Consider the following 26,326-nt stretch of genomic DNA (forward strand, 5'->3'; position numbering starts at 1 on the left):
CAGCGTTGTGTTGTTTTTTTTAAACATTTCAGAAGAAAGGAAACGAATTTGATAAGATCTTTGTAGGAAGAACGGGAAAATGTCAACGCTAAAGAGACATATTCTGGGTGATCTTTTCTTTACATGTAAAACAGTAGATTTGCATTTGTCTGCTGGTAGGAGGAAATCGTTCACGAAAACTTTGCGTTGGCCGGGAATCGAACCCGGGTCAACTGCTTGGAAGGCAGCTATGCTAACCACTATACCACCAACGCATGTGTAAATGACCACGCGGTCTGGTAAACTGGTGTTACTGGTCATTCAACTTGACATCGACACCAGTGTCTCCGTAGCGTAGTGGTTTAAGATAAGATAAGATAACCTTTATTAGTCCCACACGTGGGAAATTTGTTTTGTCACAGCAGGAAGTGGACAGTGCAAAAGTTACTGTACACAACTGTACAGAATGACGTTCGCCTAACACGCGAACGGTTCGGAAGGAGTGGTTAATTGCTCTGGGTGTTCTGTTTTTGTTTGTTTAAATGGCTAAATATTTATGACCTTTTTTTGCTGTATGAAAAGACAAAACACAAAACCTATGCGCCCAACGTGGGGCTCGAACCCACGACCCTGAGATTAAGAGTCTCATGCTCTACCGACTGAGCTAGCCGGGCAACTGCAGACGAGGTAAAAATAATTGCGATTTAGCCTGCAGTGTTAGAGTACAGAGCTGGTGGTATTGTTTATTGCTGTGTGTATGCTCAACAATACTTTAAGTGTTGTTCATTGTAAACGGAAAAGTTAGTGGACTAAGGAAAAGACAAGATTTTTTTCGTCAAAGTTTACGGGTTTATTCTTCTTGAAGGGCTTCTGGGCTCGTGTGTCTCTGTGGCGCAATCGGTTAGCGCGTTCGGCTGTTAACCGAAAGGTTGGTGGTTCGAGCCCACCCAGGGACGGTGCTTTTTGTTCATTATTTATGTTGTAACGTTGCAAACTTTATTTTTTTGGGTTGTCTTGAATTAATAATGTTGGTAATTACATTAAATTAATTTTATAGGTGATTTGAAATTAAATCCCAATGTTAGTGAGTTCAAAATAAAATTCAAGTTGTAATTACTTAAAGAAATTCAATAGGTTACATATTTTTTCTCCACTATAACTTCTGATTTCAAGTTCCCTCCCCTGCCCACTTAACTAGCCCGGGCAAATTCACATATGGTGAATATGGCATGGTGGACTTGCAAGCTTATGTAAAAGACATAAGCTTGAAAGACATAAGCACAATGTGTAAATTTGAAACAAAAACAGGGTTGCTAAAAATTACAGATTACGCCATGGTTATGGTGGGGGAACGTCTCTCTTGTCTTCACTAAGATTGTTTTTGTTCCCTCAAAACTTGGGGTAGCCTTAGATCACATCTATCATCTTTAACTAAAGTATTAGAGCATTAATTAATGCAATATAGTCTGCAAGATTGAATTCTTCTGTTTGTGTGGTCTACAGATAAAGGAGAAGTTCAAGAGTTCAACCACTGTAAGCCTTGAATGGCTACACTTGACCATTGCACCCCAAAACTGATGGATGTCATTTTTTCAAGGGGAGGAGCTAAGGGCAGCTCAAGGACATGCTTCTTGAGGTAGGACAACTATTTAGACTTTGGGTAGCTTTGAAATGCACTTTGTTGGCAGTCACCCATGTAGTTTATACTCATACTTTATTTTTTCTTAAATAGCGCAAGACAATTGAAATACTTAGAGAAGTAGCCATCTGCTGCCTCATCACATACCGTGGAGAGACGGAAGAGGACCTTTTCATGGAGTTTGGTGTAAGTAATTCAGCATTGTGTGTGTGTGTGTGTTCCACACACACACACACACTGATCATCCACTGATCATCTGAATTCATTAAGATTCAGTACGTATAAAAGTCTAATGCAGGGGTCGGCAACCCTAGGCAAGGGTTAACTGATGGCACGGCCATAGCTGGACTGGCCATCGGGCATTTGCTCGGTGGCCCGATGATTTTTTTTTTTTGTAACCGTATAAACAATGAAAGGTGGTGGATTGGCCAGATGCTGGTCAGTGTGTAAAAATAACTCAGTTGTTTGGTGGTGGCATCGCGGAGCTTCCTCAGATTCAGTAACATTAGCAAGTGGTGGAGGCCAGCAGGTGGATGAGAGAAAGGGGAGGCAAGAGGAGAGACCCGAGGCAGGTGAACTGAACTTGAGGTAAGAAGTTATGAGCTGCAGTCTATCTGGTCAGATATAAACCAAGTTTAGGTGGAGTTTATTTTCATTGTGCTGACTTTTTACAGTCAGTTACAATAAGTCATACTGTGTACTAGCTAGCATGACGGAGTTTCTATACAGCTGGGTGGTGCTATGATGTTACTGATAGTGAACTTTATTTTATTTATAAGGTTAGTTAGTAGAGTTGCCAAATGTTCCGTAAAAAGACAGAATCCTCCCGCATTCAGAGAAACTATCACCTGTTTCATGTTGAGCTGAGATGCAGTTTGTCCCGAACTTCAGCTACAATGAAAAAAGACACAAAGGTGGATTTATTCTGTGTCTTTGCTGCACAGCTGCCTCTTCTTCTCCCGCTCTCTCCTGTTTCTACTTCAATCATGAAACTGATCAATGATCAGTTGATCGGCTTTTCTCTCTTGTTTGTTTATCGCCCACTTTACGCCAGAAAGAGGAAACCAACTGATGTCGCACTAAACAACAGCAACTAGTGATGTGTTGGTCGTGAACGAAATGGCTCTTAGAGCCGAATCTTTGACATGAACGACGCGAGCCGGCTTCTTGTCGCGAGTCGTGGGTTTTTTCCCTTTCTCTCACCCTCTCTCTCTCACTTTTTCCCGCTTCACTCAGCACGCGAGCCTTGTGCTTTACGCTGAGCAGAGGGGGGAGGGGCGGTACTTACACTCAGTAGCACAGGAACAGAGCCGGAGGGAGAGAGAGAGAAAGAGAGGCAGGGACAACAACGTCACATTACAAAGGTATAGTAATCATCCACAACTATTTTCAGTTGCAGATGATAAAGGATTCAGAAAGTTTATTCATGCAGGCCCATATGACAGAGAATATGCATCTTCTTTTAGTTTTATATTTTAATTTGAATTATGGATTGGATCAACTGGTCCCTAAATACAATTGACTCCCCTTTCTCAACGAGAAGTCTTGGCTTGGGTGAGCCTGAGTGCTGAAGATATCTACCTATCCTGAACCATGGTAACAGGGATCTGGCTGATCGGAGTTGGCTTGGCCCTGACTTATCGAAGAATTAAGAAAGCTGAACCGGCTGTTCAAACCCCCACAAGGCTGCCCGCTGGGATTGGAACGATGGGAGAGGCGTGAGTTTCTCAAAATGGCTCATTGAGTGCAGCACGGATAAGATCTTGGAGAGGCTACGGCTGCTGTGAATACTTGGAATAAGATCTCTGACTGCAGACTGGATACATCTCGGAAGGGCTAGCCCGGAATAACATCTCTGTGTGCAAATTGGATGACATCTCGGGGAGGCACACTGCCGTGAGTTCTCAGAATCGGCTCCTTGAGCACAAGAAATGACAACATCACAGAACGCAAGTATGGCGAAGCTCGCGGCTCTCCAACGGGTGATTGAGAGACCAGTGTTGGACTGTAGAACTGCTTTGAAATTCATATGAGCTGTTCGCACTAAAGTAAAACCACCATCACTTATGCAGATACCCCTTTGGCGCCAGCTGCGGTCTCGAGGCTGGAGCTGAACAAAAACACCCTGATAACGACTGTGTTTAGACTGTTCTTCCCATTCTATGCAAGGCCACCTGGGTTGGCTGGAAGACTGTTTACTTAGCCTGGCAGGGCGAAGGACACTGTCTCAGCTGAACTATGGACATGCACACACATATACACTGATATGCACACACTCATCCCCCCTCCCTTTCCAAACGCCTTCGACGCTTATTCCCCTCCGATGCTGACGGTGGATCAAGGAGACCAGCGCACAGGCTGCAGGCCCGGATGTGCTGTCTAAATCAGCTGTCTCTCACCCTTTACCCCCCCCTGTTACTTGTCATGTGTTTCTTTGGTGTATTCAGAGTTTTTCATGTGCAGAGGTGTTTTTCTGTTCTCAGACTGATCTCCCTGTGTGAGCTCAGTCTGGGGGGAGTTATTTTTTCTCCTTATCTTTCCTCATGTGGTGCATTTCCCATTGTTATACCTCTCTGACCTGTCTTCCCCATGTGATGTTTTGTGTATGTATGGTCGGAGGGTAAGATGGTGCCGCCATTGTGTGCAATAGGTCGGCAGCCTTATGAAATTTCCCCTTGTGGGACTAATAAAGGTATATCAATCAATCAATCAATCAATCAATCAATCAATCAATCAATCAATCAAAGGGCTTGTGTCTTCTATCCTTTCTTCCTTCCATCACGCAGAACTACTTGCGGCAGATGGCCCGCCCCTCCCTGAGCCCGGTTCTGGAGGTTTCTTCCTGTTGAAAAGGAGTTTTTCCTTTCCGCTCTTGCAATACTTACTCAAAGGGGGTTGTCTGATTTTCTCTGTATTATAAAAAGTTTCTATTTGAACATTTTGTGTTGCAGGCTTGTAGATACTACGATAAAACATAAGCAGAGCACACACTGCCACAGTTAAATTGCGATGTCCAAAACAAACCATAAAAAGTAAACTGAAGAAATAAACTCATTGTCTAGATAAGGACCATACGTCACTCTTTTTTTTTTCTTCTCAAAAGTAACCAAAGCAACAGACGACGACTTTAACTTGTTTTGTTTTCCATACGTAAAACATGTAAAAACGCTGTGTAACTTCAGCCTCCTCAGTCCATAACACTGAGGCAGGTATTGCACCTAATCATATTAAACAACACAACATTATGGTGACAGCGATTATGACGACTGTGAAGATTAAGCTTATTCCCTCTGCTCTAGCTCCGCCCTTTGTAAGCTCCCCGCTCTCAGCCAGATCTCACACTACCAGTGAATCACAACATTGACTGACTGGCTTTTAGAACCAGTTCTTATTCACCGGACAAAGGTAAGAGCTGGTCATTTCTTTCTTTAGAAAGCATGCATTGGTGCAAATATTTATTTTTGCATTGAAAACCGTTATTGTTAATGCTGCTGGTGTAAGTGTAGCCTTTGACACACACAGTAATGTCATTGTTCTGCAGATGTGGTTAACACTCAGTTACTTTGTGTTGGTTTGGTGTTCCACAAACATGTTGCATATAAATCTGTTTATGTGTGCTTCTGCATTTCTTCATTTTCTTAAATCAATTCTTATGTGTTTTCTTACTGACTCTTCAAGCCATGTCATGTTAAAAAGCATCGCCCTCTACAGTTAAAGTTCACCTCTTTAACTGAATGTTCATCGAAACCAGTGAAGGAAGAAATGAAAGCTTTGACAACCTGAACGAATTAGCTGCCTCAGCCTGACGGGCTTCATCAGTTATATGACTGACATAGCTTTGCTGTCATCGACCGCCCAGCTGTCTCAGCAGCTTTCACTGTGGCACGTACTGGTGTATGAAAGCAATATATCTGTGATATTTAGTGATCGCAGTTGCTAATCAGACGGATGCATAGCAAATAAAGAAATAAATACAACATTTTCCAGCACGTCTTTTTATGCACAATTGCCTGGTCTCAGTTCATGTGGGAGGCAAAATAAAATAAAAATTAGAGCAATGATATGCACGTAATGACGTGGCTACATCAATGTAGCCACGTCATTTTTCTGTTTAGTTTAAACGTTGCTGTCAGCTCGGTGCTGATACGTGAATGTGTTACTAAAAGAAAGACATCGTGTTGTAACAAATGGCTTTGAACTGGGAGTGCAGACAGAACTCCAACGTTTCTGTGTGTTTGACAAGCATACAAAAATGTTTGAGTAATGATCCATAAAACAGATAAATAACACAATCATGAGTCCATCAGCTTCTTTTTAATCAGTTACAATGTTACCATTGTAAAAACGGTCACAGAGGATTTTCAGGGTCATACCAATAAAATAAATATCTAAATAATATTTATTATAAATAATAAATAAAATAAAACTTCATTGTCTTGTTTAGCTTTCGTTAAATTTTATTGGTTTTAGCTCACAAATGATGTCATATCTCACTCACATATATAAGCTGTCCTAAGTGTGACTCCTGGTAATCTCATCTTAATCTGATAAGTAAACTTCAGCCTAGTTTAAACTAAATGTTTGTGACAACTGTGCTTAAATGCATGAATCATGCTGCAGATATTCAGATTTGGAGCTGTCACGATGTTGATTAGTTGTGACATGAAGCCAAAATGACACAAGCTTATTGAAGCTAAAGAAAACACTGTTATCTACTCTGTGTGTCGCAGGCTGCAGGATGTCTGCCACCACTCAGGAAGAGGACGACGTGCCCGCCAATCACACAGGTCAGCGACGTCACACGATCGTCTATTACAGCTGGGTGCAAAACTCGTGGATTCAGGCTGTTATTGCCTTCGATGCTGTTTTGACTCGTGGTCGCCGACTCGTGGCGTTTTGCACTCATGAAAACACGTTGCTTTGTGTGTCTGCAGGTCCCAAAGGTGTCATTAATGACTGGCGAAGGTTTAAGTTGGACAGTGTGGATCAGACTGTCCCTCAGAACAAGAGAGAGCTGCTGAGACAAATGTCCAGTCCTCGAGATGATGACAAGGAGAGACTCAACAGAAAGGTGAACGGAAACATCTGGAACAATACAATCATAGTAACGACACAGAGAGGCATGCAAGTGTAAAAGCAAGTGCAGCAGTAACATGTTTTCTCACCTGTAGATGAGCGTTCAGGAGTACGAGTTGATCCAAGAGGAGGACGAACGCTGCCTAAAACGCTACAGGAAACAGTGCATGCAGGAAATGCACGAGCGCCTGAGCTTTGGTCCCAAGTTTGAATCCGTCCATGAACTTGAGAGCGGAGAAGCCTTCCTTGAAGTCATAGAGAAGGAACACCGGTTGACCCTGGTGGTGGTCCACATCTACCAGCATGGTGTCAAAGGTCAGGTGTTTGAGGGGGGTGCATATTCAAGGGTAGTCTCAACACGACTAACTTCTTCTTCTTCTCTGTGCTTCGTCAGGCTGTGAAGAGCTGAACTCATGCCTGGACTGTTTGGCTACTGAATACTCCAGTGTTAAATTCTGTCGTATCGATGCCGTGGCCACCGGTGCTGCTGAACGCTTCTCCTCTGAGGTTAGTGCACTGCTACCTTGCTGATTTAGACTTTTAAATACACTTTCAGCTCCAGAACGTGTAGCACAGAACTTTGTTTTGGGTGTAGATAGAATTTTATTTTGAACGTGCAAATATAACTGAAACAAGAAGAACATCTGGTTGTCATGTGTATCTCTGTGTCTACACAATGTGTGCTTGAAGAGGAGTATGATGATGTTTACACTTGTTCAAATGTCCTTATTTACAAATCAATATTCAGAGTTTACATTATATGTTTAACTGTAAACACGTCTACACATAAACACACATGAAACAATTTCAGCACGTAAACCGAAACAACAACAAACTACATTTTTACATAAACTAAGCACGCTATGGTAACACACTAATGAGCTTATTTTATATCTGTGTGACAAACACCTTAATGAACACTAAGCTTGGGTTACTCTGGCCTTGATCTATAAAAATGAGGATTGGTGGACAACTCCATCCCTGCAGGGATTTCTCTGGGATCTTATTTCCATCCTGTTCCCTAAACTGAAAACATTATTTTTAAGGCTTCTTGTCCAGGAAATATTCCTGTGGCTGGAAGTTACTTCCAATTATAATGACTACAAGCTCATTTGGAGTTTTGTTGCTATTCTTGCAGGTTCTTCCAACCCTATTGGTGTACAAGGCTGGTGAGTTACTGGGTAACTTCCTGGCTGTGACCCAACACTTCAATGAAGAGTTCTTTGCGACAGATGTTGAGGCCTTTCTCAATGAATATGGCCTCTTACCCGAGAAGGAGTTTGAAGCGTGTGCTGCTGATGAGGATGAGGGAGGGGAAGTGGAATAGAGCATTTATGCAGTGTGCTGGAGGGCAGCAAATACAAGTAGAAACCAGGATGGGCGGATCTGACGGTAAGGGGCAAATGAAAAGGAGAGCTGAGGAAAAGAAGTGGAAGAACAGCAGCATGTTTAAAAAAAGTACAACACTGTGCATACAGATAAAGATCTAGCAGCTCAAATGCTGAATCTATTTAGAGACTGTTAGACGTAAACCACAGAGCAGGTCTGTGCTGAAATACTGCTTAGCAGTGATGTCATAACTCTCCAATAAAAGATTCTTCATCACAGTTCTTCCTGTCAGCGTCTGTCTTTTTTATAATTAGCAACATTCATATTTTAATGTGACGTATATGAAACATCACCATGGACTGCAGAGGTGGGAGGGAACAAAGTGCAAATACATCTGTGCTGTATTCTTCTGACAGCGTTTTACTTTTACTCCATTTTTAAACAAATTTCTGCACTTTCTCAAAACAGGTTCGTTACTTTTGTTTTGACAGATCTGAGTCATTATTTCACACTGCGAGCCTCGGTGCCTCGAAGAGTTTAAGCAGCTCTGAAGGCAAAAGAAGATCCAAGCTGGTGCGAGCAAAGTGTAACTAAGGAAGTAAACTTGTCTTTTGTCTTCATTTGGGTCACAAAATATAATCTATTCATTCATGTCTATGACAGCGTTTCCCCCTAAAGACAGTGAATTACTTTTCATGTCTGGAAAGACTCCACTATAATAGAGGTGGTGACGATGAGTCGAGGCTTTAATTATCCAGTCTGTTCTGTTCTGTCATCATTGCACATTAGGATTTAAAAAAGTACTTTGAAGAAGGACGATTACATGAACCTCAACAGGGTAAAAGAACGAGGCGGTGTACAGGGTGCATTTAGGTCATTATGCCAATATTTCATATCCATACTGGACTCAAAAGTTTCATTTTTTACTAAACTGATGTGTTTTTAGTGGAGCATCTTGATTTATTGGGCAACTTCTATGAAAATACCCTCCTGCTATAAACCATCAACGCATCGACTCCTGATTAGTGCAAATATCCAGTTAATTATATGGCAGCATGGCAGGAACTGCGAGCATTTAGACATGCAGGCATGAAGGAGAAGGGTGACTTTGAACCCTGCACAAACTGCTCATATATTAGGATTTTCCTAACAACCATGTATCTGTAACAGTTTATAGGGAAAGGTCAGAAAAAAAGAGAAAATATGTAGGGAGCCATATTTCTGTGGCCAAAAATACCTTGCTAAGAAATCAGATGAAAAAGGACCAGATAAGCAGATCAACAAGGTTTCCAACGCTTCTGTAACTAAATAAGGTTTTTTTGAGCTGTCATGTGGCGAAATTAAATAAACATGTCATTGTTATTGCCTGACTGCTTTCAGGTGATAGGAAGGCAACAGCAAGCCAAATAACTTCACTTCAGCAGCAGCCTTAACAATAGAAGATCCCTCCGAGCGTTACCACTCATAGCTAAGACCAGGAAACTGAGGCTCAACAAACCTGGGAAACATAAGATTGGAAAAACGCTCTCTGGTCTAATGAGTTTTGATTTCTGCTGCAACTTCCAGATGTTCTGGTCAGAATTTGGTGTGAACAACATGAAAGCATGAATCCATCCTGTCTCTCTGTCTGGTATAATGGGTTGGAGGACATTATCTTCTCACACTTCGGTCCCCAGCTGACTGTTCATCATGTAAACACCGAGGCCTGCTGAGTGCTGCTGACCACAGTAATGGCTGCTTCCAGCAGGGTACCATGGCACCAAGCTCAGATCACCTGTTGGTTTTTTACAGTTTTTCTCAGATCAAAATGAAAATTCTCAAAACCATTACTGCAACCTCCACAGATTGTTTTCACTTAATACAAGATATTTTGACTTGAAACAAGTGAAAATTATCTAGTTTTTCTGTAGCTTACTGGAATGCTGCTTTGTAGCTGTTTTTCTCTTATTTTAAGTGTAATGAGATATTTGACTAGAAATAAGAGAAATATACTTGGTAACATTTTGAGTTTTTGCAGTTTACCGTGCCACTATCGAGAGCGTGCACGCCATCCCTGTGTGGTACCCTGGTTGCACAACAGTTGCACAACAGATTAAAGTCAGAATTCTGAGATTAAAGTACTTTAATCACAGACGCCCTCAGACATCGGTGTGTTGGTGGTTCTTTGTGTCCGGGGATGGGCGTCCAGGTACCCACCGGCTCACTCCTTGGTGGCTGCTTGTCGGGGCCTGGAGCCTGGGGCTCGCTCGGGCCACTTCGGGGGTGGGGTGCCCTTGGCCTCTCGGCCTGGGGCTCGGTCACTCTGGCACAGCTGGCTGCTGGGAGCTCACGGGCACGTCACTGCAACCCCCCTGGCTTCTGCTCCCCAGCTGCTGAGTGACCCCTCATCTGGGACTCTCCTCAGCTCTTTCTGGGACAGTGGCTCAGCTGCCCCTCTGTTGGTCTTCCTTGGTCTCTTGTGTTCTGGGGGCCTCTGGATGTCTGGAGTCTTGATCTCCTCCATACCTGCTTCATGCCCTGGAGGACGGGGCTGTGGCCCCCCCACACCCTCTAGCAGATCATTACATGAAGGAACCTTTTAAAAACAAGCGCGTTCATGCTCACAGGTGTACACACGGGTGCTCACACACACAAACTACACCCTTTTTGGCTCCTACCTCAAAGCACACTGTGCTGTCGATCCTACGTGCTGCACAATAATGTTTAATATTTAGTATTTACTGTCATATTCACATAGATCATCGTGATGATTGCTCTCTTTTTCTGCTTGTTTTCTCTTTTTTCTTTCTCAACAGGTGATCCAGGTGATTGATAGATGGATTTTTGTCTGTTTGTTTTGTTGGTTTTTGCCCTTTATCACCGTCCCTCTTCCCCGCTGTTTTTCTTTCCCTCTTTCTTTCCCCCAGTCAAGTCTGTCCCGTGTGTAGCAAGTGAAAATAAATTAAAATAAACAATAAAAGGTGAATCAAATGGACCATTACGGCAAAGCTGGGATGGTCCATTTGGTAAAGTAAGTCCGTTGGGCATCTTTCTTCGCCTTTAGACAATAATTCTGATGCAAAAGAGCCAAACAGGACAGACGGGAAAACAAAACAAAACAAAACAAAACAAAACAAAACAAAACAAAACAAAACAAAACAAAACAAAACAAAACAAAACAAAACAAAACAAAAGGAACTGGGACTTCTCGGCTGTCAGTCGGTTTGTTTTCTTTCCAAGTCAATGAACATCCTTCTCTTTTGTTGGTGGTTCGTTCTTCTGACCTCTCCTTATCCTGGTCACATGTCTCCACTTACCTTTCACATGCAGTGATGCAGGACACGTGGTGTGCAGAGACCATCTCTAAAGACCTCACAGTGATTTAAGGGCACTATGCATCCAGGACAGGGACAGATCTCCTCACAGACTGTACAGCTGGCAGCTGTTTTACAACCCATAAAACAGCTGTTTAAAAACTTCAGCAACAAATGGAGTGACCTCTTCATTCTTCATGTTGTCATGTTTCTCTAGAGTTTCATCTCTCTGTGTTTTACTTCAGTGAATCTGATTCATTCGATGCAGGCTGTCAGTCTGATACTTTGCTTTAACATTTTAAATGCTGCTTTTGGCTTTGGAGGTGCAGTTTCTTTCAGGAAGGCTGTGAACTCTTACATTCCTCTCTCTGAGCTCAAAAGTTAGTTTCAGGTATTTTTCTTTCTTATCTTCAAGCTGGCCGCTATTAAACAGGAAGTGAACAGACCGATTCTTCTCATTTTTAGCACATTTAAGTTTTGCACCTTCAGGAGCTTAAATGTATTTTTAGGTTTTCTTCCATCTGAGTGTGATGAGAGCTGTAATTCTTTTCCTACATATCGTTACAAAGAATTTACACTGAATCAAAGATGTACATCAGTCAGTCACCCAGTCGATTGTCTGTCGCCTTCATTGCCAGACCCACTGCACTAACTTCATGAACTCCATCCAACAAGTCCATCATGTTCAGTCCCTCTGGAGTCTCCATATCCAGGAGTGTTGATGATGGTCAGAGAGTCGGGCAGAGTTTCATCTTCAAAATCAAAGATCTCGTACAGGATCACACCTGATGTCTGACTTCTTTTCTCCTAAACCAGACTTCATCCTCCCACTCCACTCCCATCGTGTAGTTGAGCAGAGTGCTGACCAGAGCAGATTTAAGCCACAATTAAGATGGTTTTATTTGTCTTGTCTTGATTGTTTTCTCCAACAGTCATTCTGTGACAAACATGTGGTCACAACTATAATTCAGTGTTGTTACATATGGAGGTAATTGCGCATGTTTCACTTTGCTGCTGTAATGAGGTTCACAAAGTGAGGGAGTGCCATATCACTTTGGACAGTAGAGGGCAGCAGAGTGCCTTGGGACTGAGTTCCTGTACACTTGTGTAACTTTGTCTTCATTGCAAGTTTTTTTTTTTGGGTAGCATGTGTGTAAAATGTTCCGAGGTTACATCGTTCATGATGCATAATTTGAAATTATTTATCTTTATTAAAGCAATCAGGGGAAAACTCTTTTTTTTTCTTCGTTTACTCCAAGATGTGGTGTGTGTATTTTTTATGGGGTTAACCTTCTTCTAAAATCTGTTGTTATTTCAATATTTCTGTTCAACTATTTCACGTTGTGTTTGAGCACAACTCGTTGGAAATACCGTTTACTCCTTTTGTTTTATTTTAATTTGTAGGAAACTAGCACAACTTCCGCTTTGTTCCGCGTACGCACAGATGGGCCTTGATGAAGCACAATTTCACCTCAGCGCCTCCTTATTGGGAAAATCTGCACAAGGGCTCCCACTACAGCAAGTCTGCCCTGATGTGGGAAAATGAGAAATTGAGCACAAAGATAAGGCTGTTGAAACACAACACCATCACCGTCCCTAAAACACACTGTTCTCTTTCATTTTAACAATCTGTTTAACAGAATAAAACAACTATTTCTGATGGTAAATAAAAGTCACAAAACATCATAAATGCATGTGTGTGTGTGTGTGATTATGGATAGATGGATAGATGGTTGTGCACCCCCCTGCAGTTCACCTACTGGTCTGGAATTGGGGTGGATGACGCTCTCATCTACCTGTTACGCCGATCCCTCTCTCACCTAGAGCAGGCAGGGAGCACTGTGAGGATCATGTTTTTTGACTTCTCCAGTGCTTTCTACACCATCCAGCCTGCACTACTGAGGGAAGCTGGACGGAGCCAGAGAGCCAATGCTACCTACAGAAGATGATGTTGATGATACAGCCATCATCGGATGTGTATCACACAGGAAAGAACAGGAATACAGGGGGGTCATCAGTGACTTTTTTGGCTGGTGTGAGACCAAGACAAAGGAGATGGTCATAGACTTCAGGAGGAAGTCACCCCCTACAACACTGGTGAACATCTAAGGAAAAGACATTGAGATAGTGGACTCTTGTCCTATGCACGGACAGGGACAGGAGCAGGACTGACAAACTGGTGTGGAGGTCTAGCTCTGTGCTGGGATGTCCTCTGGAGTCTGTGGAGGCGGTGGGTGAGAGGAGGATGTTAGTACAGTTGACATCCATCATGAACAACCCACATCACCCTATGCATGAGTCTCAAGTGTGCTGAGCAGCTCCTTTAGTCAGAGACTGAAACACCGTCGCTGCAGGAAGGAGCGCTTTGGCAAATCATTCATCCCAACAGCAGTTAGACTCTAAAACTCCTCAATCACTGTCATGAGTTACTGGACATTGTGGACATCCATGGTCACACTTCATGCATATTCCACCTTTTATATGTATGGACGTGTGCGTGTATATGTATACATATGCAGTGTTGGGGAGTAACAGAATACATGTACCGCCGTTACGTATTTCAAATACAAAATATGAGTAACTGTATTCTGTTACAGTTACCGTTTAAAAAGGTGGTATTTAGAATACAGTTACTTTGTTGAAATGAAGGGATTACACAGCGGTCTTTTTCTGTTTCATATGTTAGACTGTCCCCTCTCTATGTTTGGTAATTCCACGTCAGAACAAAACAGGCATTAAGAAGTAAGTCTAAGTCTAAGTCCTGTGTCTCATGTCACCTCTACTTGCAGCCTGCATAATAATGTGACAAAATAGTTTTCAAAATTATTGTTTGAAAAATTATTTAATAAGAAGGCAGTAGGCAGAGTGTTACAGGCATCGCCCTAAAGAATGTAGCCTCGTGGGCAGTGTAGCCCAGCTGTAAGTAAGCTATTAAGACTCGACTGTACACCGTGTTCGTGTTTTCCTCCAGGGGCGATTCTAGGATTAGAGCTTTGGGGGTGCTGAGCACCCAGAGAGCTGCCCAGCCAGGCAAGGTAAATCATATGATTCTTAAATTCATCAAGTCTCTCTGTGCCTGGGTCCTCGTTTCAAAACATGACTTCACTGTTTTGTACATTTTAACACAATTTAATCCCACATTTGTGAAAGAAAAGCAAAACACTTTTTTGAAAAGTCTGTAACAAAACCATCAAATCTGATAAAGGGTTTTTAAATGCGGCAAAAGAAGAATGGATTGGAATAAAAAAAATACATATCCTAACCTTAATTACCTGGGGAAAATTATGAATGATGCTCATAGTAAAAAGTAAACTGAGTGCATTTTTTGGACTAAGATTCACTTTTAATGTGTATGTATAATATAATACAGATACATAAAAAACACTCCCAAAACAGAATAAATTATTACAAATAAAAATCTTTACTGCAAATACTAATTTTGTGTTGTAAGATTTAGGAGTTTCATGCTTTCATAGTGGTACTTGGGAGAGCTTGACATTTTTTCAGGTGTACTGTAAAAAGTAAACACTGATAAGTGTTTGTGTGCTTTTGGAAAACATTTAAAGCTGCAGTACAGAATCTTTGAAACAAGCTTAAAACATTTTTAGAATATAAACAGAGCATCTGCTTCTCTTTACAGCTCCTCACTCCACCAGGGCTGTTTGGCACTTTCTGATAGTGTGCAAATGTGATGTACGTACTGCGACAGTCATACAGACAACTGGACGGTCCAAAAGCTGGCCTACCTATTACTGGCTGAGGTTTTAGTAGAGTTGTGGCTGAACCACATAAAAATATATCATTAATTTTAATCTCCCCGATCAATGATAATGTTATGTTGGAATGTTGTTAAAGAGGGTCAAAATGTTTCAACCAAGTTTGTTTTGCAGATTCTGTACAGCAGCTTTAATATGGGAGGACACAACTTCCAGGTTTTTTCTCTTTGTCAGTAGAACAGTTTCTGTTGTGCCTGTCTCTGTTCCCTGTCTGTTTTCTTACCTGGTTCTTCCTGACCTTCCTGAACTTTCTCTTCACGTTCCCCTCTTTCCTCTCTCCCTCTTTGGACTGACAATCATACACAAATAAATTGTATTCAATTAGATGAAAAATTACATTAATATGAAAAAATACTATTAAGATCACTAACAAAAAGTCCTCTCTCAGTCTACTTTCAACCAAAAGGCAAACAACCAAACCACATGAACATCTAATAAAATATATAAATATTGAAACACTGATCCAACATTATTCTTGATTGATGGATCATTTGTTCTTACACTTTTACCTGAATGTGGCTCCTTTTTTTGAAAAAAAAAAAACAAAAAACCTTCCTTATATCCATTATGAACCTGGCTGTCTCTCTGTACAAAACACACACACACACACACACACACACACACACACACACACAACAGGAGTTATAAGGTTAATGGGCATTTGGTCAGTTAGCTAGTTAGTATCCATTTAAAACAGGACAGTGGTAACAACAGCAGGCTACGGACAATTTTAAGTTTTAGCTTTTAAATAGGCTGTATACGTTTCAATGGGAGCAACAGGACGGTCAAATGTCACTGATTTTACTACAGTGTAGAACGGATTGTAGGGTAGCAAACATCACCGGAAAACAAGTTTTTTTACACAGCAGGTTACCTGGTGTAATGTTTTTCAGTAAAAAGAAACATGGTCTGACTCCTACCTAACTATATAAAGAGTAACTGAAGGTTAAATGCAGCTAACATGTCCTGTTTTAAGCCAGGCACTAACACCTCCGCTCCGCACCGTCTCAGCCACCATCGCTCCGGCAGCAAGAGCGCTAGAGCCAGAGCAGGAGAGAGCTGGAACAAACCATTTTGGGAGGGGGGGGGGGGGGGGGGGGGTGTATCTATACTTTTGTTGTTAAAATGTTACGTCTCAACCAAGTACTGTATGCTTTTTATATTTTCAGCAGTGTGTCACACAAACAGCAAATATTGTCAAAAAAAGTAAGAAATCTTTGGGGGTGCTTTGATTCATTTTGGAGGTGCTGAAGCACCTCCAAAATGGGCTAAAATCGCCCCTGTTTTCCTCTGAAACAATAAGCTCCGTTGGAGCAGCCTTTCAACGCCTCTCTCTGTCTCTCGCTAGCAAAGTTGACCCAGACAACAAAGTAAAGCTAGTTTTCAGCTACGAGCCGACACAGAACCCACCGTATAAAAGTAACCTTCCCAACACTGCCAACCACCTACAGTGAAGTTGGGAGAGCACTCAAATGACTTGGGGGGTTAAACGCCATCCAGTCCTGGTGTTTACATCAGCATCTACCACTCATCTCTGGAGACTTAGTTTGTCCAAATGATCAGCACTGGTATTTGCTGCTGCTGTTGCTTCAAATAGTGAATATTGTGTTTTCACCAGTGTTATCAAAAGGTATCACTATTTTCTTGAAACACCTGATCGCCGAACACCACAGGTTTGTTTCCACACAAGCAGCTGCTACCAAAGCATCACTTCATGGTGCATTATCCTACATGTACACTCAAAACAGGACCATGTTTGCATAGCTGATTCATGCGCCATGAAGCGAAACACAACTTCTTTAAGAAACAATTGAAAAGTTTAAAAAATGTAACTAAAACTATAAAACAATCAATAAAACAAGTGATTTTGCTTTCAGGTGGAGACATTTGACCCCAGGAGACTGACCACTGGACCAGGTAACATGCTTTCTTGAAATACATTGGCCTGGGGCTGTGAGATAGCAGAGACTCTTCAGCCAATCAACACCAAGGTGTTAAACATCAGATGGGCAAAACACCATAGAAATATTTATCTTGCAGATTGAGTTGTTTGTATAAAAGTCTGATGTGCAATGCCAGTTTTTCACACGTTCGACCATGCTGTTGTGAAGGATGAGAAGGTTATTTATGATTACTTTTGCACTGCAAACAGCACGTCTCAATGAGCATTTCAGTGCTTTTCTGAAAGTTTAACTCTGCTCTAAGAGTAAATTTAACTCCATTTAGACTGGGTCCAAATGCTGTCTTTTTTAGAGTAACATTTTATTCAGGTTAAGTAAAATTTACTCAGTGAATTTTACTGTGTACTGATTTAAAAACCCCCACAAACACACATATTGTGGAGGTATGTAAGGACGACACGAGAGCTCATACATTTTACTCAAACTTCAAATCTTGAAGGAGCCTTTACTCAAAATCTCAGCTTCACTTAGCTTTCACATCTCTTAGAAGCCAGAAACATGACTCCTCCCACTTCCCCTGGTGGTCCACCACAATATATATACATATCCTTTTAACTGTAATGCTAATTGACTTTATTTATGTAATTTATATTTTTTAGAGTTCCTGTGATTGCTCTGTATGACTTTAACTTGTTGGAAATTTTGCGTCCACCTTTGGGAACAAACTACTTTTGGATATGTAGTTTAATTTCCCCTTTAAATTTGTGTTGGTTCAGTCCAGAGCCTATTTGGGCTCTGGTTCAACCAGTCATCCAGTACTGTTTATGTGTGAACGTGTGATTGGTTCATTTGAATTGTTTTCTGCACAATACTTTTGTATTTAAACACAAACTTTTTGATATTTGTTAATGGTCTTGATGAAGGCCACGAGCTGAAATGGGCTGCTCTGCTAACAAAGTTGTTCCCAAGTGTTGCTGAGTCTTCACCTCACCTGGATTTAAGGCAGCTGGAAAGCTGTACAAGCTGAGAGTGAAGAAGCACTGTCGATAAACATTCACCTGTCTTGCAACACTGTGTGCGTCGAGACTTTCAGTCACAAAACTCAATACAGGACTTAAACCAAAAATACAGCTTTATCTGCTGGATGACGGTGATACAAAAAATGCAAAACTAAGCTGGAAAATTGTATTACTAATTCATTCGGGGAAACAGGGAGTGACACACAGCCATGAGGAAGGACAAAGGACTGAGGGAGACGCTGACCTGAATACACAGAGGGATAACAAGGAAGTGAGAACACACGAGGAACACAGCTGACATGAACTACCATAACGAGACAGGGAAAGCTAGACTGAAAAGAATGAACATGGAAACATGGGACCTTCACAACAAAACAGGAAACATGATACACGAGTGGAGGAGAGGCAGACGAGAGGGAGCAAGGGGACGCGAGGAGAGAGAGCACCAAAACTCAAAACACTGGGTCACAGTCCCAGGACCATGATGGCCGCGAGATGGTCACATATCGTTTTAGTCATCATGCGTTCCACATCTTGGATGGACATGATGAACCGATCACTGTAAACATTTGTATTAGGATGCAGCGTTTGAGACAGATGATCAATGACCAAGCCCCACAAACCCAGATCTCTTGGTTCTTCAGCCTGCTGAAGGAGTGCAGGTGCCCCTTGATCAATGCCCAGCACAATACCATCTGCTGTTGTGCAAACAAAGCTTTTTATGCCAACTGGGTTTGTCTTCATTGGCAGACATTGTCAACACGGACAAGCTCCTGTGAATTTAATCATCTGCCCATCAATAGAAACGCATTCTGGGTGAGCCTGAGATTTGCAGCCTTTCAGAAAAGGCCTCAGAATTGATTACACTCTCTCTGATCCTCTGGAGCATCATCATCAATGAGCCCTTTGACTGGTTGCCTCAGTCTGAAGAATCTGTCACGTGAACTCTTCAGTGATGGCAAGGAATCTCAAGGCTTTGGACCGGTACATCCTGATTGCAGGATACATCAAAATACAGGCACCAAAAAATGATAAATTTCATCAGTTGAAGTGTTGCGTGGGTTCCCACTTCTAGCCAGTGATGTAGCATTAGAGCAATCTGCAATCATTTTCATCAAATCTTTATCAATATACTGCTCTATGTAGTCCAGTGGGGTCCAGCCCTCTCTGTCCTGCACAGTTTCTTCCTCCTGCTTAAACTGGGCTTGATTTGGAGTTAGCGGAAAAGCCTTCCATCACATCCCACAACCTGTCTTGGACTGTTCTTGATGGCTTGGTCCTGGGGTTGTCTGAGACATCAGCCTCATCCTGTTGTGTTCAAGAGTGATGCCTGGGAGTGTGTGATCTGGCAATTTCACAATCTGAACAATGTCCTTCATATTAATCATGGAGACGTTTACGTCCCCTGATAAGCTGAGAGGGCAGTGGAATGGGGTCCTCACACCCACTACTGTCCTCCTCACTGCTGATTAGCTCATGTCATGGACAGGGGCGGATCTAGAGAAATCTTCTTAGGGTGGCATGAGGGGGACAAAGAAATCAAATGGGGTGGCAAAACCAAAGCCTTTTTTTCCAAACACATACGCAGGTGGTTACATGTGGTTAAAATGATTCAAATGCAGTAAGTATACACGTTTTCATATAAATATAGTCTATAGCTTGATTATTCTCTGTAGCCCACATGATTAAACACTTTAGTTACATAAAACATGTGAGTTTTGATGTTATGTACTGTATATATATATACTCACTCGGTGGGCAGTGTGAACAACTCAAGAACAAAGTGACCTATTAAACAAACAAAAAAGAATCAACGCAGAACATTCAAATAGACCCTAGAAATGTCATGTAATAAAAGTTATTGACACGAGGGAGATTTATTAGTTGATCATCTTCCTCTGAGATTTGGAAGTAGGCTGGAATCACATCCAGCACAGTCGACATTCCCAGTTTCAGCAGTGAAGTGTAGGTGTGCACCAAATACAGATCTTTGCTGTTTTTAATGAAAGGAAATATAAAACATTTGATCACCTTGGTACATTCATGGTTTGAAAAAAGTCTGCTATGTCAGCGCTCTCTGTTCACTTTGGCACTCCGGTTTTTTGTACAAGGATGATCTTGTTAGCTCTTTTCCCGCTTTTAGTGTTTCTACCCTTAAATGAACCTTGAAAGATCCCCCAGGAGACAACTGGGCACAGATGGATGTGGTGGAAGCCTGCTGCTTCCTCCTTACCCGATAAACAAGACATTTTGATTGTTTAGACCAAGAGAAGTTGTATTGCTATCATCACTGGTGTCTGACAACAGAGCCATTCATAGTTTTCAATAGCACGGCCTCTTGGAAATATTGCTTTCATCAGATTTGTGGGTTTTTTTAAAAAAAGTTTTTTTTCTGTGAACACTGACCAAGTGTCATGGAAAGCTTCTGCTGACACCGATTTCCTCTGGTTTGTGCCCTTATTCAAGGTTCAAGGTTCAAGGTCCTTTATTTGTCACATGCATAGTTATACAAGTATAACACACAGTGAAATGTAACCTGACACACTCCTCGACATGTGCAAAAATTGAGGGGGGGTAGAGGAAGAACATTATATATATATATATAGTATATACATTGGGTGAATGTGCAGTAGTAGCAGCAAGCAGGTGAATTCTGTACATTAATACGAATAGACATCTGACTATTTTACAGAATAGACAATATAAACATATTTAAAATTAAAGGTATTTGAAATGTACATTGTGCTGATGGGTTTAGAGTGTCTGGAAGAGAGTCCTGTCTCAGTCAATTATAGATGATGTGAGAGGGCGGGTGAGTGTGTTTAGGGCCCGGATGGCTTGGGGATAGAAGCTCCTTCCCAGTGTAATTATCAGTCCAAATATCAAAGAAAATGAAAGATCAAATATAAAGTATGAAAATGGTTCAAGTACCACATTTAGACACTTTTTCTATTAGTTTATTCGACTCATACTGGTACATGTAGGACAACTGTGGCTACACAAGCAAAGTGGATGCAGCAACAGCTTGTTTTTTTTATTAGATTCTGTCAAGGCTGACTGAACAGACTCAAGCACAGACTCTGGGATTAAATTAAACCGTCCTTTATTTACAACACAAAGGGAGCTCTATACAAAGTGAGGGGAATAGTCAGGGGCTCCAGGGATCCACGGGCAGGAAGGGGAATGGTGCTCCACACTCGCTTGCTGATCCACATGCCACTCGTTCCAGTCTCTGCACACACGCTCTGCTCTTGTGATCCAGTTCGCTCCACACTCCACTCCACACTGCAACACTCACTCTCAGCAATCAGGGAAAAGGGTTACGGGAAGGGTCCAGGAAATCTATGGAGAAAAAACCCAAGGATGATCAGAACCAGGAAACCACTAGGAAAAACATGAGGCATGATGAGAGCCGGGTTACACCAATGTGTGAAAAACAACAGTTCAGCGACGAGAAGCTTTGAGCCACTGCTTTGGCCAGGGAAGGCAGGATAATGAGCCACGGGTGCAGCCCGGCCCAGTGAGGCTATGAAGTTCAGAATGAAGTACGTGGTCAAAAGTTACTTAATTTATTGAAAAACTGTCAATGTATAAATGAGATAAAAGAAGTCCCATCAAAGAAATGCAATTTAAAACAGATTAAAACTGTTAAAAGAGTTAATAACTTTGTTCAAGAATGACTCTGACTACAACCTGTTTAAAATGTAATCAATGATCTACAGGGTGGGCCATTTCTATGGATACAGCATAATAACATGGGAATGGTTGATGATATTAAAGTCCTGTTTGTGGCACATTAGTATATGTGAGGGAGCAAACTCCTCAAGATGGGTGGTGACCATGGTGGCCATTTAGAAGTCGGCCATCTTGGATAAAACTTTTTTCAATAGGAAGAGGGCCATGTGACACATCAAACTTATTGGTAATGTCACAAGAAAAACAATGGTGTGCTTGGTTTCAACGTAACTTTATTCTTTCATGAGTTATTTACAAGTTTCTCTTTGTTCACAGCCATTGACATGTCGAAGAGGTTAACATGTGAGGAGCGGATCGAAATCGTGTTGATATCTGGTGTACGCAGTAACCGGGTCATTGCAGCAGATTTCAATGTAAGACACCCTACGAGACCACCCATCTCCCATGCTACAGTTAGCAAACTGCTTGCTAAGTTTCGTGAAACTGGTTCAGTGTTGGATTTGCCAAAATGTGGACGCAAGAAAACTGTCACTAATGAAGAAACATCAGTGGCTGTCCTAGCTTCATTCAGCAAGAGCCCACAGCGTAGCACTCGCGGCATGTCACTGGAGAGTGGCATTAGTCGAACATCCCTTCGGCGGATATTAGCTACTCATAAATGGCGCCCTTACAAACTCCAGCTACTGCAGCATCTCAACGAGGATGACCCAGATCGGCGCACAGAATTTGCAGAATGGGCAAAACAAAAATTGGAACAGGATCCTCAGTTCACGCAGAAGATTTTGTTCAGGGATGAGGCAAACTTTTATGTGAATGGTGAAGTTAACAAACAAAACCACCGCTATTGGTCTGACACTAACCCACATTGGATGGATCCCTCCAAGACTGTTGGAACAACAAAAGTGATGGTTTGGTGTGGTATATGGGGAACAACGATAGTGGGTCCATTCTTCATCAATGAAAACCTCAAGGCCACTGGATATTTGAAATTGCTACATGATGATGTGTTTCCCTCTTTATGCACTGAAGCTGGCACGTTCCCTGAGTTTTTCCAGCAAGATGGTGCACCACCACATTATGGGTGCCAGGTCCGAGCATTCCTAGATGAACAGTTTCCTGGAAAGTGGATTGGTCATCGTGGGCCAGTTGAATGGCCCCCAAGGTCTCCCGATCTGACTCCCTTAGACTTTTATCTTTGGGGTCATCTGAAGGCAATTGTCTATGGTGTGAAGATGCGAGATGTGCAGCAGCTGAAACTACGTATACTGGATGCCTGTGCTGGCATTTCTCCTGCGGTGTTGCTATCAGTGTGTGAAGAGTGGGAGAAGAGGGTTGCATTGACAATCCAACACAATGGGCAGCACATTGAACACATTTTATAAGTGGTCAGAAACTTGTAAATAACTCATGAAAGAATAAAGTTATGTTGAAACCAAGCACACCATTGTTTTTCTTGTGACATTACCAATAAGTTTGGGCTCTGGTCATGATTTCAGCAGGTTCATCACGAATGATGAACCTGCTGAAAGAGAAGCATCATGGCTGAGCATCTTTGATGATTTATCCCCTTTTTAGGACTTTTTAGGACACAAGGACAGCATCCTCTGTATGCTGGAAACTTTGGTACGCTTAAAATGAGTTATGGTAGATAAGTTTGTAAAAATCTTTATGTTTGAAACTGATGAGACCAATGTGATGTTAGAGTGAGAAGTCTCATAGCTTTGAAGCTGAACTGAGTCTGAAAGGTATTCACCATCACACAAACTCCTCTGGTGAGGTGATTTTGATGCACTTTCAAGTTTTTTGCTATATGTTCCTCAAGGCGTTTCCTTTAAGCTCAGTCTCTAAGTGAAAGAATAAATAATCTCATCTGACTTTCATTACACAGAATCAGGTTTCACCAAAGTTGAAGTATTTTTTAACTTCTCATCATACAGAGTAAATTTGCATTATTTCATATCTTTGCATATATAAAATGTGCTCATGCTCCCCAAAACACAACGTTATGCTTTCCACATATTAACTATCAGTTTAATTGCTGATATATCAGCATATATATCACTATATAAATAGTGTACAATCACACAATTAAAAAAAATATATATATATATTTTACATGTCAAACCATCTTGTCTTATTCCACGTTTGTCTGTGTGAGAAATGATAGCCGTTGTCGTTTCTAGCAAATAAGCTTGACAACAATAGACGATTATTGCAGTTGTGCTTTAGTGAATATTTGTGTATTTGTAGTAAACAGCAGGTTTGTTTACAACAAAGGAACATGGCTTGTTTTGAAGGAATAACATCACGTCTCAATATACACAAAATACAGAGTATTAAGAAACATGTAATGTAGCATCACATCCTATCAGCTACACAAATATACACAAATATATGATAGACACCACTCCTAGCTGTCATTTAATAGGACTCTGCTATTTGACTGTTATTGTCCACATTTTGACACTCATGGCAGAAAGCATCACTGCAACTCGCTCAACACTGGTGAGCTGAGAACAAGTACGAATAGATAGCTACACACATTCGCTCACACACTCAATACACATAAACAAACACACACACACACACACACACACACACACAGAGCCAGACTGAGTGTCAGAGGGAAACTGAAAAACAGAATCAGGTGGGGATTTGGGGATTATCGGGGATTGAACTCTTTTAGGAGGAATGGAAAACTCTAAATGTGTGACCCCTGCACACACTAGAAACGAGTAAAGCATACCTCGAGATTCAGCGTGATTGGCAGGAGTTCCCACGATAGCTACAGAACAGTAATTGTTGAGGGGGCGTGTGTCTATGTTTGACTGACTGTGATATTAACTGACAGTGTGCTGTGTGTAGTCATTATGAAACTCCACTGTGACCTTAATCCACCATTGCTAAAGGCACTTTGAAGGTTTTAGACGAACATTTGGCCCTCTCTGCTTACTCTGTTAAGGTTTCTGTCTCCCTCTCTTCCTGTCCATCTGTTGCCCACTTTTCAGTGGGCAGTTTCATGGCCTGCTCAGCAATTCAGAGGCTTTAAACAACTGTATTGTAACTTTGAAAGCTAGATTTAGACACAAAGCAAAAAAGAAAGTAAGGGGGAGCAAGAACAGTTGAAAGTGTATGAGAGACGGAGTGAGACACATCATCCACATAATGCTTCATCACTATTATGGGGGGAAAAAAGCCTCTACAGCTTTCCAGGGTATTAAAATGACACAAAATGACACAAAATGAAAGAGATTAAGATAAAGGAAAATGCTTTAAACTTTTTAATGACATACTCAGATGGAGAAAACAAGTGAAATGGCAGAAAGATCAGCCATTCTGCAAATTAAAATCTCTCCAGGTGTGATTAAATTTTGAAGTGCCTTGTTTTGTTAATGCATTGCTGCCTGGACTGCCATGTAGGACAATGTCACTAATTCCACAAGCCTGCTTTGTCTTTCTCAGTAGAACTTGGAGAACTATGCAGTTTAATGCCAATCCAATGCATTTCATCTGTCTTCACAGAGGGACACCAAAATATCTGGAGCTTTGTCCATAAACTTGAGAGTTCAACAGTATATAAACTACAATGCAAACCAAATGTATTTGTAACCTGGAAGACACACCAGTGATTCATGTGGGATATGGGGGAAAATTCCCTCTCATCAATCCAAAAACCCTAATCACCTCTTCCATGAGCAAAGGAAAGTAACACTGCTGTAGGATAGTGAGTCCAAACCCACCTCAGAGAAACTTGAATAACTCCTTGGGTTCCCTCTTATTTATCTGTTTATATGTGTTAAAGCCACAACCAATACAGCCTTCATTCTCACAATATCAACAACTGATTGTCCCAAATATCAGAACAGAATTAGGGAAAAGTCTTTTAAATAGCCCCTGCTTCCTGGAATAATTAAATTAAATTAAATTTTATTTATATACTTCCAAATCACAACAAGAGTCGCCTCAAGGTGCTTTAATATATAATCTACAGAAGAACTGAAATGATCTGAACTGGTTACCTGGGGGGAGTTTAAGTCCATCTTAAAGGAACGAGGGAAAAACTCTTTTACTCAGTGTGATTGTTTTTACTGTCTCTCTTAATTAGGGATGGGTACCGGTATCTGACATAAACGGTAGTAACCAGACCGAAAAGCAGTGCACATTTCGGTGCTTTATTTCAGTGCTTTTTCTTGCTGAGATGTCACACACTTTGGATTCTAGCCAATCATTTTACCTTTCCAAGGATAGACGTTCTTTTAGAGCAGAGCTACAGATTAAAAATGCCCAAGGCGAAGCGGTCAAAGTCTGGCTGTACTTCACAGCAAAAGATGCAAACTCAGCAGCTGCAACAAGTGCTTTAAGCTGATACTGTGATGCTGTCAAAGGAGGTAACTCCTCAAATCTGATGAAACACCTGGCGACGCATAGCGTTTTTTTAAAAGCCGAGAAATGCGCCGTATTTGATAGCTTGCTGCGAGACCTCACACCAAGCACATCTACTGCGGGTGTGGTGCCTGTTTTCGGACCCAGAGTTAGCAACATCCCCCAAAAACCCGAAGAGGAGAGTCCTGGCCCCTAGCCCTGCCAGTGTAGCAGAAATGATGAGGATGATGATGCA

At 41.6% G+C, this 26,326-nt stretch overlaps 1 protein-coding gene and 3 non-coding genes across 4 annotated transcripts; 2 read left to right on the top strand and 2 right to left on the bottom strand.

Annotated features, from left to right (window-relative positions):
• Window positions 1-182: 182 nt before the first annotated feature.
• trnag-ucc (transfer RNA glycine (anticodon UCC)) lies at window positions 183-254 on the bottom strand. Its single transcript has one exon. It is a non-coding gene; the product is annotated as a tRNA-Gly (tRNA).
• A 326-nt stretch (window positions 255-580) lies between these two features.
• On the bottom strand, window positions 581-653 carry trnak-cuu (transfer RNA lysine (anticodon CUU)). Its single transcript has one exon. It is a non-coding gene; the product is annotated as a tRNA-Lys (tRNA).
• A 208-nt stretch (window positions 654-861) lies between these two features.
• On the top strand, window positions 862-935 carry trnan-guu (transfer RNA asparagine (anticodon GUU)). Its single transcript has one exon. It is a non-coding gene; the product is annotated as a tRNA-Asn (tRNA).
• Window positions 936-4,950: 4,015 nt separating this feature from the next.
• On the top strand, window positions 4,951-8,304 carry LOC102794123 (phosducin-like). Its single transcript, XM_087851452.1, has 6 exons — window positions 4,951-5,023; window positions 6,349-6,405; window positions 6,553-6,689; window positions 6,790-7,009; window positions 7,089-7,201; window positions 7,833-8,304. The coding sequence occupies exons 2-6, from the start codon at window positions 6,357-6,359 to the stop codon at window positions 8,019-8,021; spliced, it is 708 nt and encodes a 235-aa protein (XP_087707578.1). The 5' UTR covers window positions 4,951-5,023; window positions 6,349-6,356; the 3' UTR covers window positions 8,022-8,304.
• The last annotated feature ends 18,022 nt before the right edge of the window (window positions 8,305-26,326 follow it).

This window comes from Neolamprologus brichardi, chromosome 14 (assembly GCF_056152115.1).
Source record: "Neolamprologus brichardi isolate AB-2024 chromosome 14, ASM5615211v1, whole genome shotgun sequence".
Taxonomy (NCBI): Eukaryota; Metazoa; Chordata; class Actinopteri; order Cichliformes; family Cichlidae; genus Neolamprologus; species Neolamprologus brichardi.

What these genes read in the sequence shown, in the direction of transcription:
- LOC102794123 (XM_087851452.1), top strand. Translation starts at nt 6,357, where the DNA reads ATGTCTGCCACCACTCAGGAAGAGGACGACGTGCCCGCCAATCACACA. An exon ending in AGGAGAGACTCAACAGAAAG is followed by an intron (nt 6,690 to 6,789) that starts GTGAACGGAAAC and finishes TCTCACCTGTAG; the next exon opens with ATGAGCGTTCAGGAGTACGA. An exon ending in CTACCAGCATGGTGTCAAAG is followed by an intron (nt 7,010 to 7,088) that starts GTCAGGTGTTTG and finishes GTGCTTCGTCAG; the next exon opens with GCTGTGAAGAGCTGAACTCA.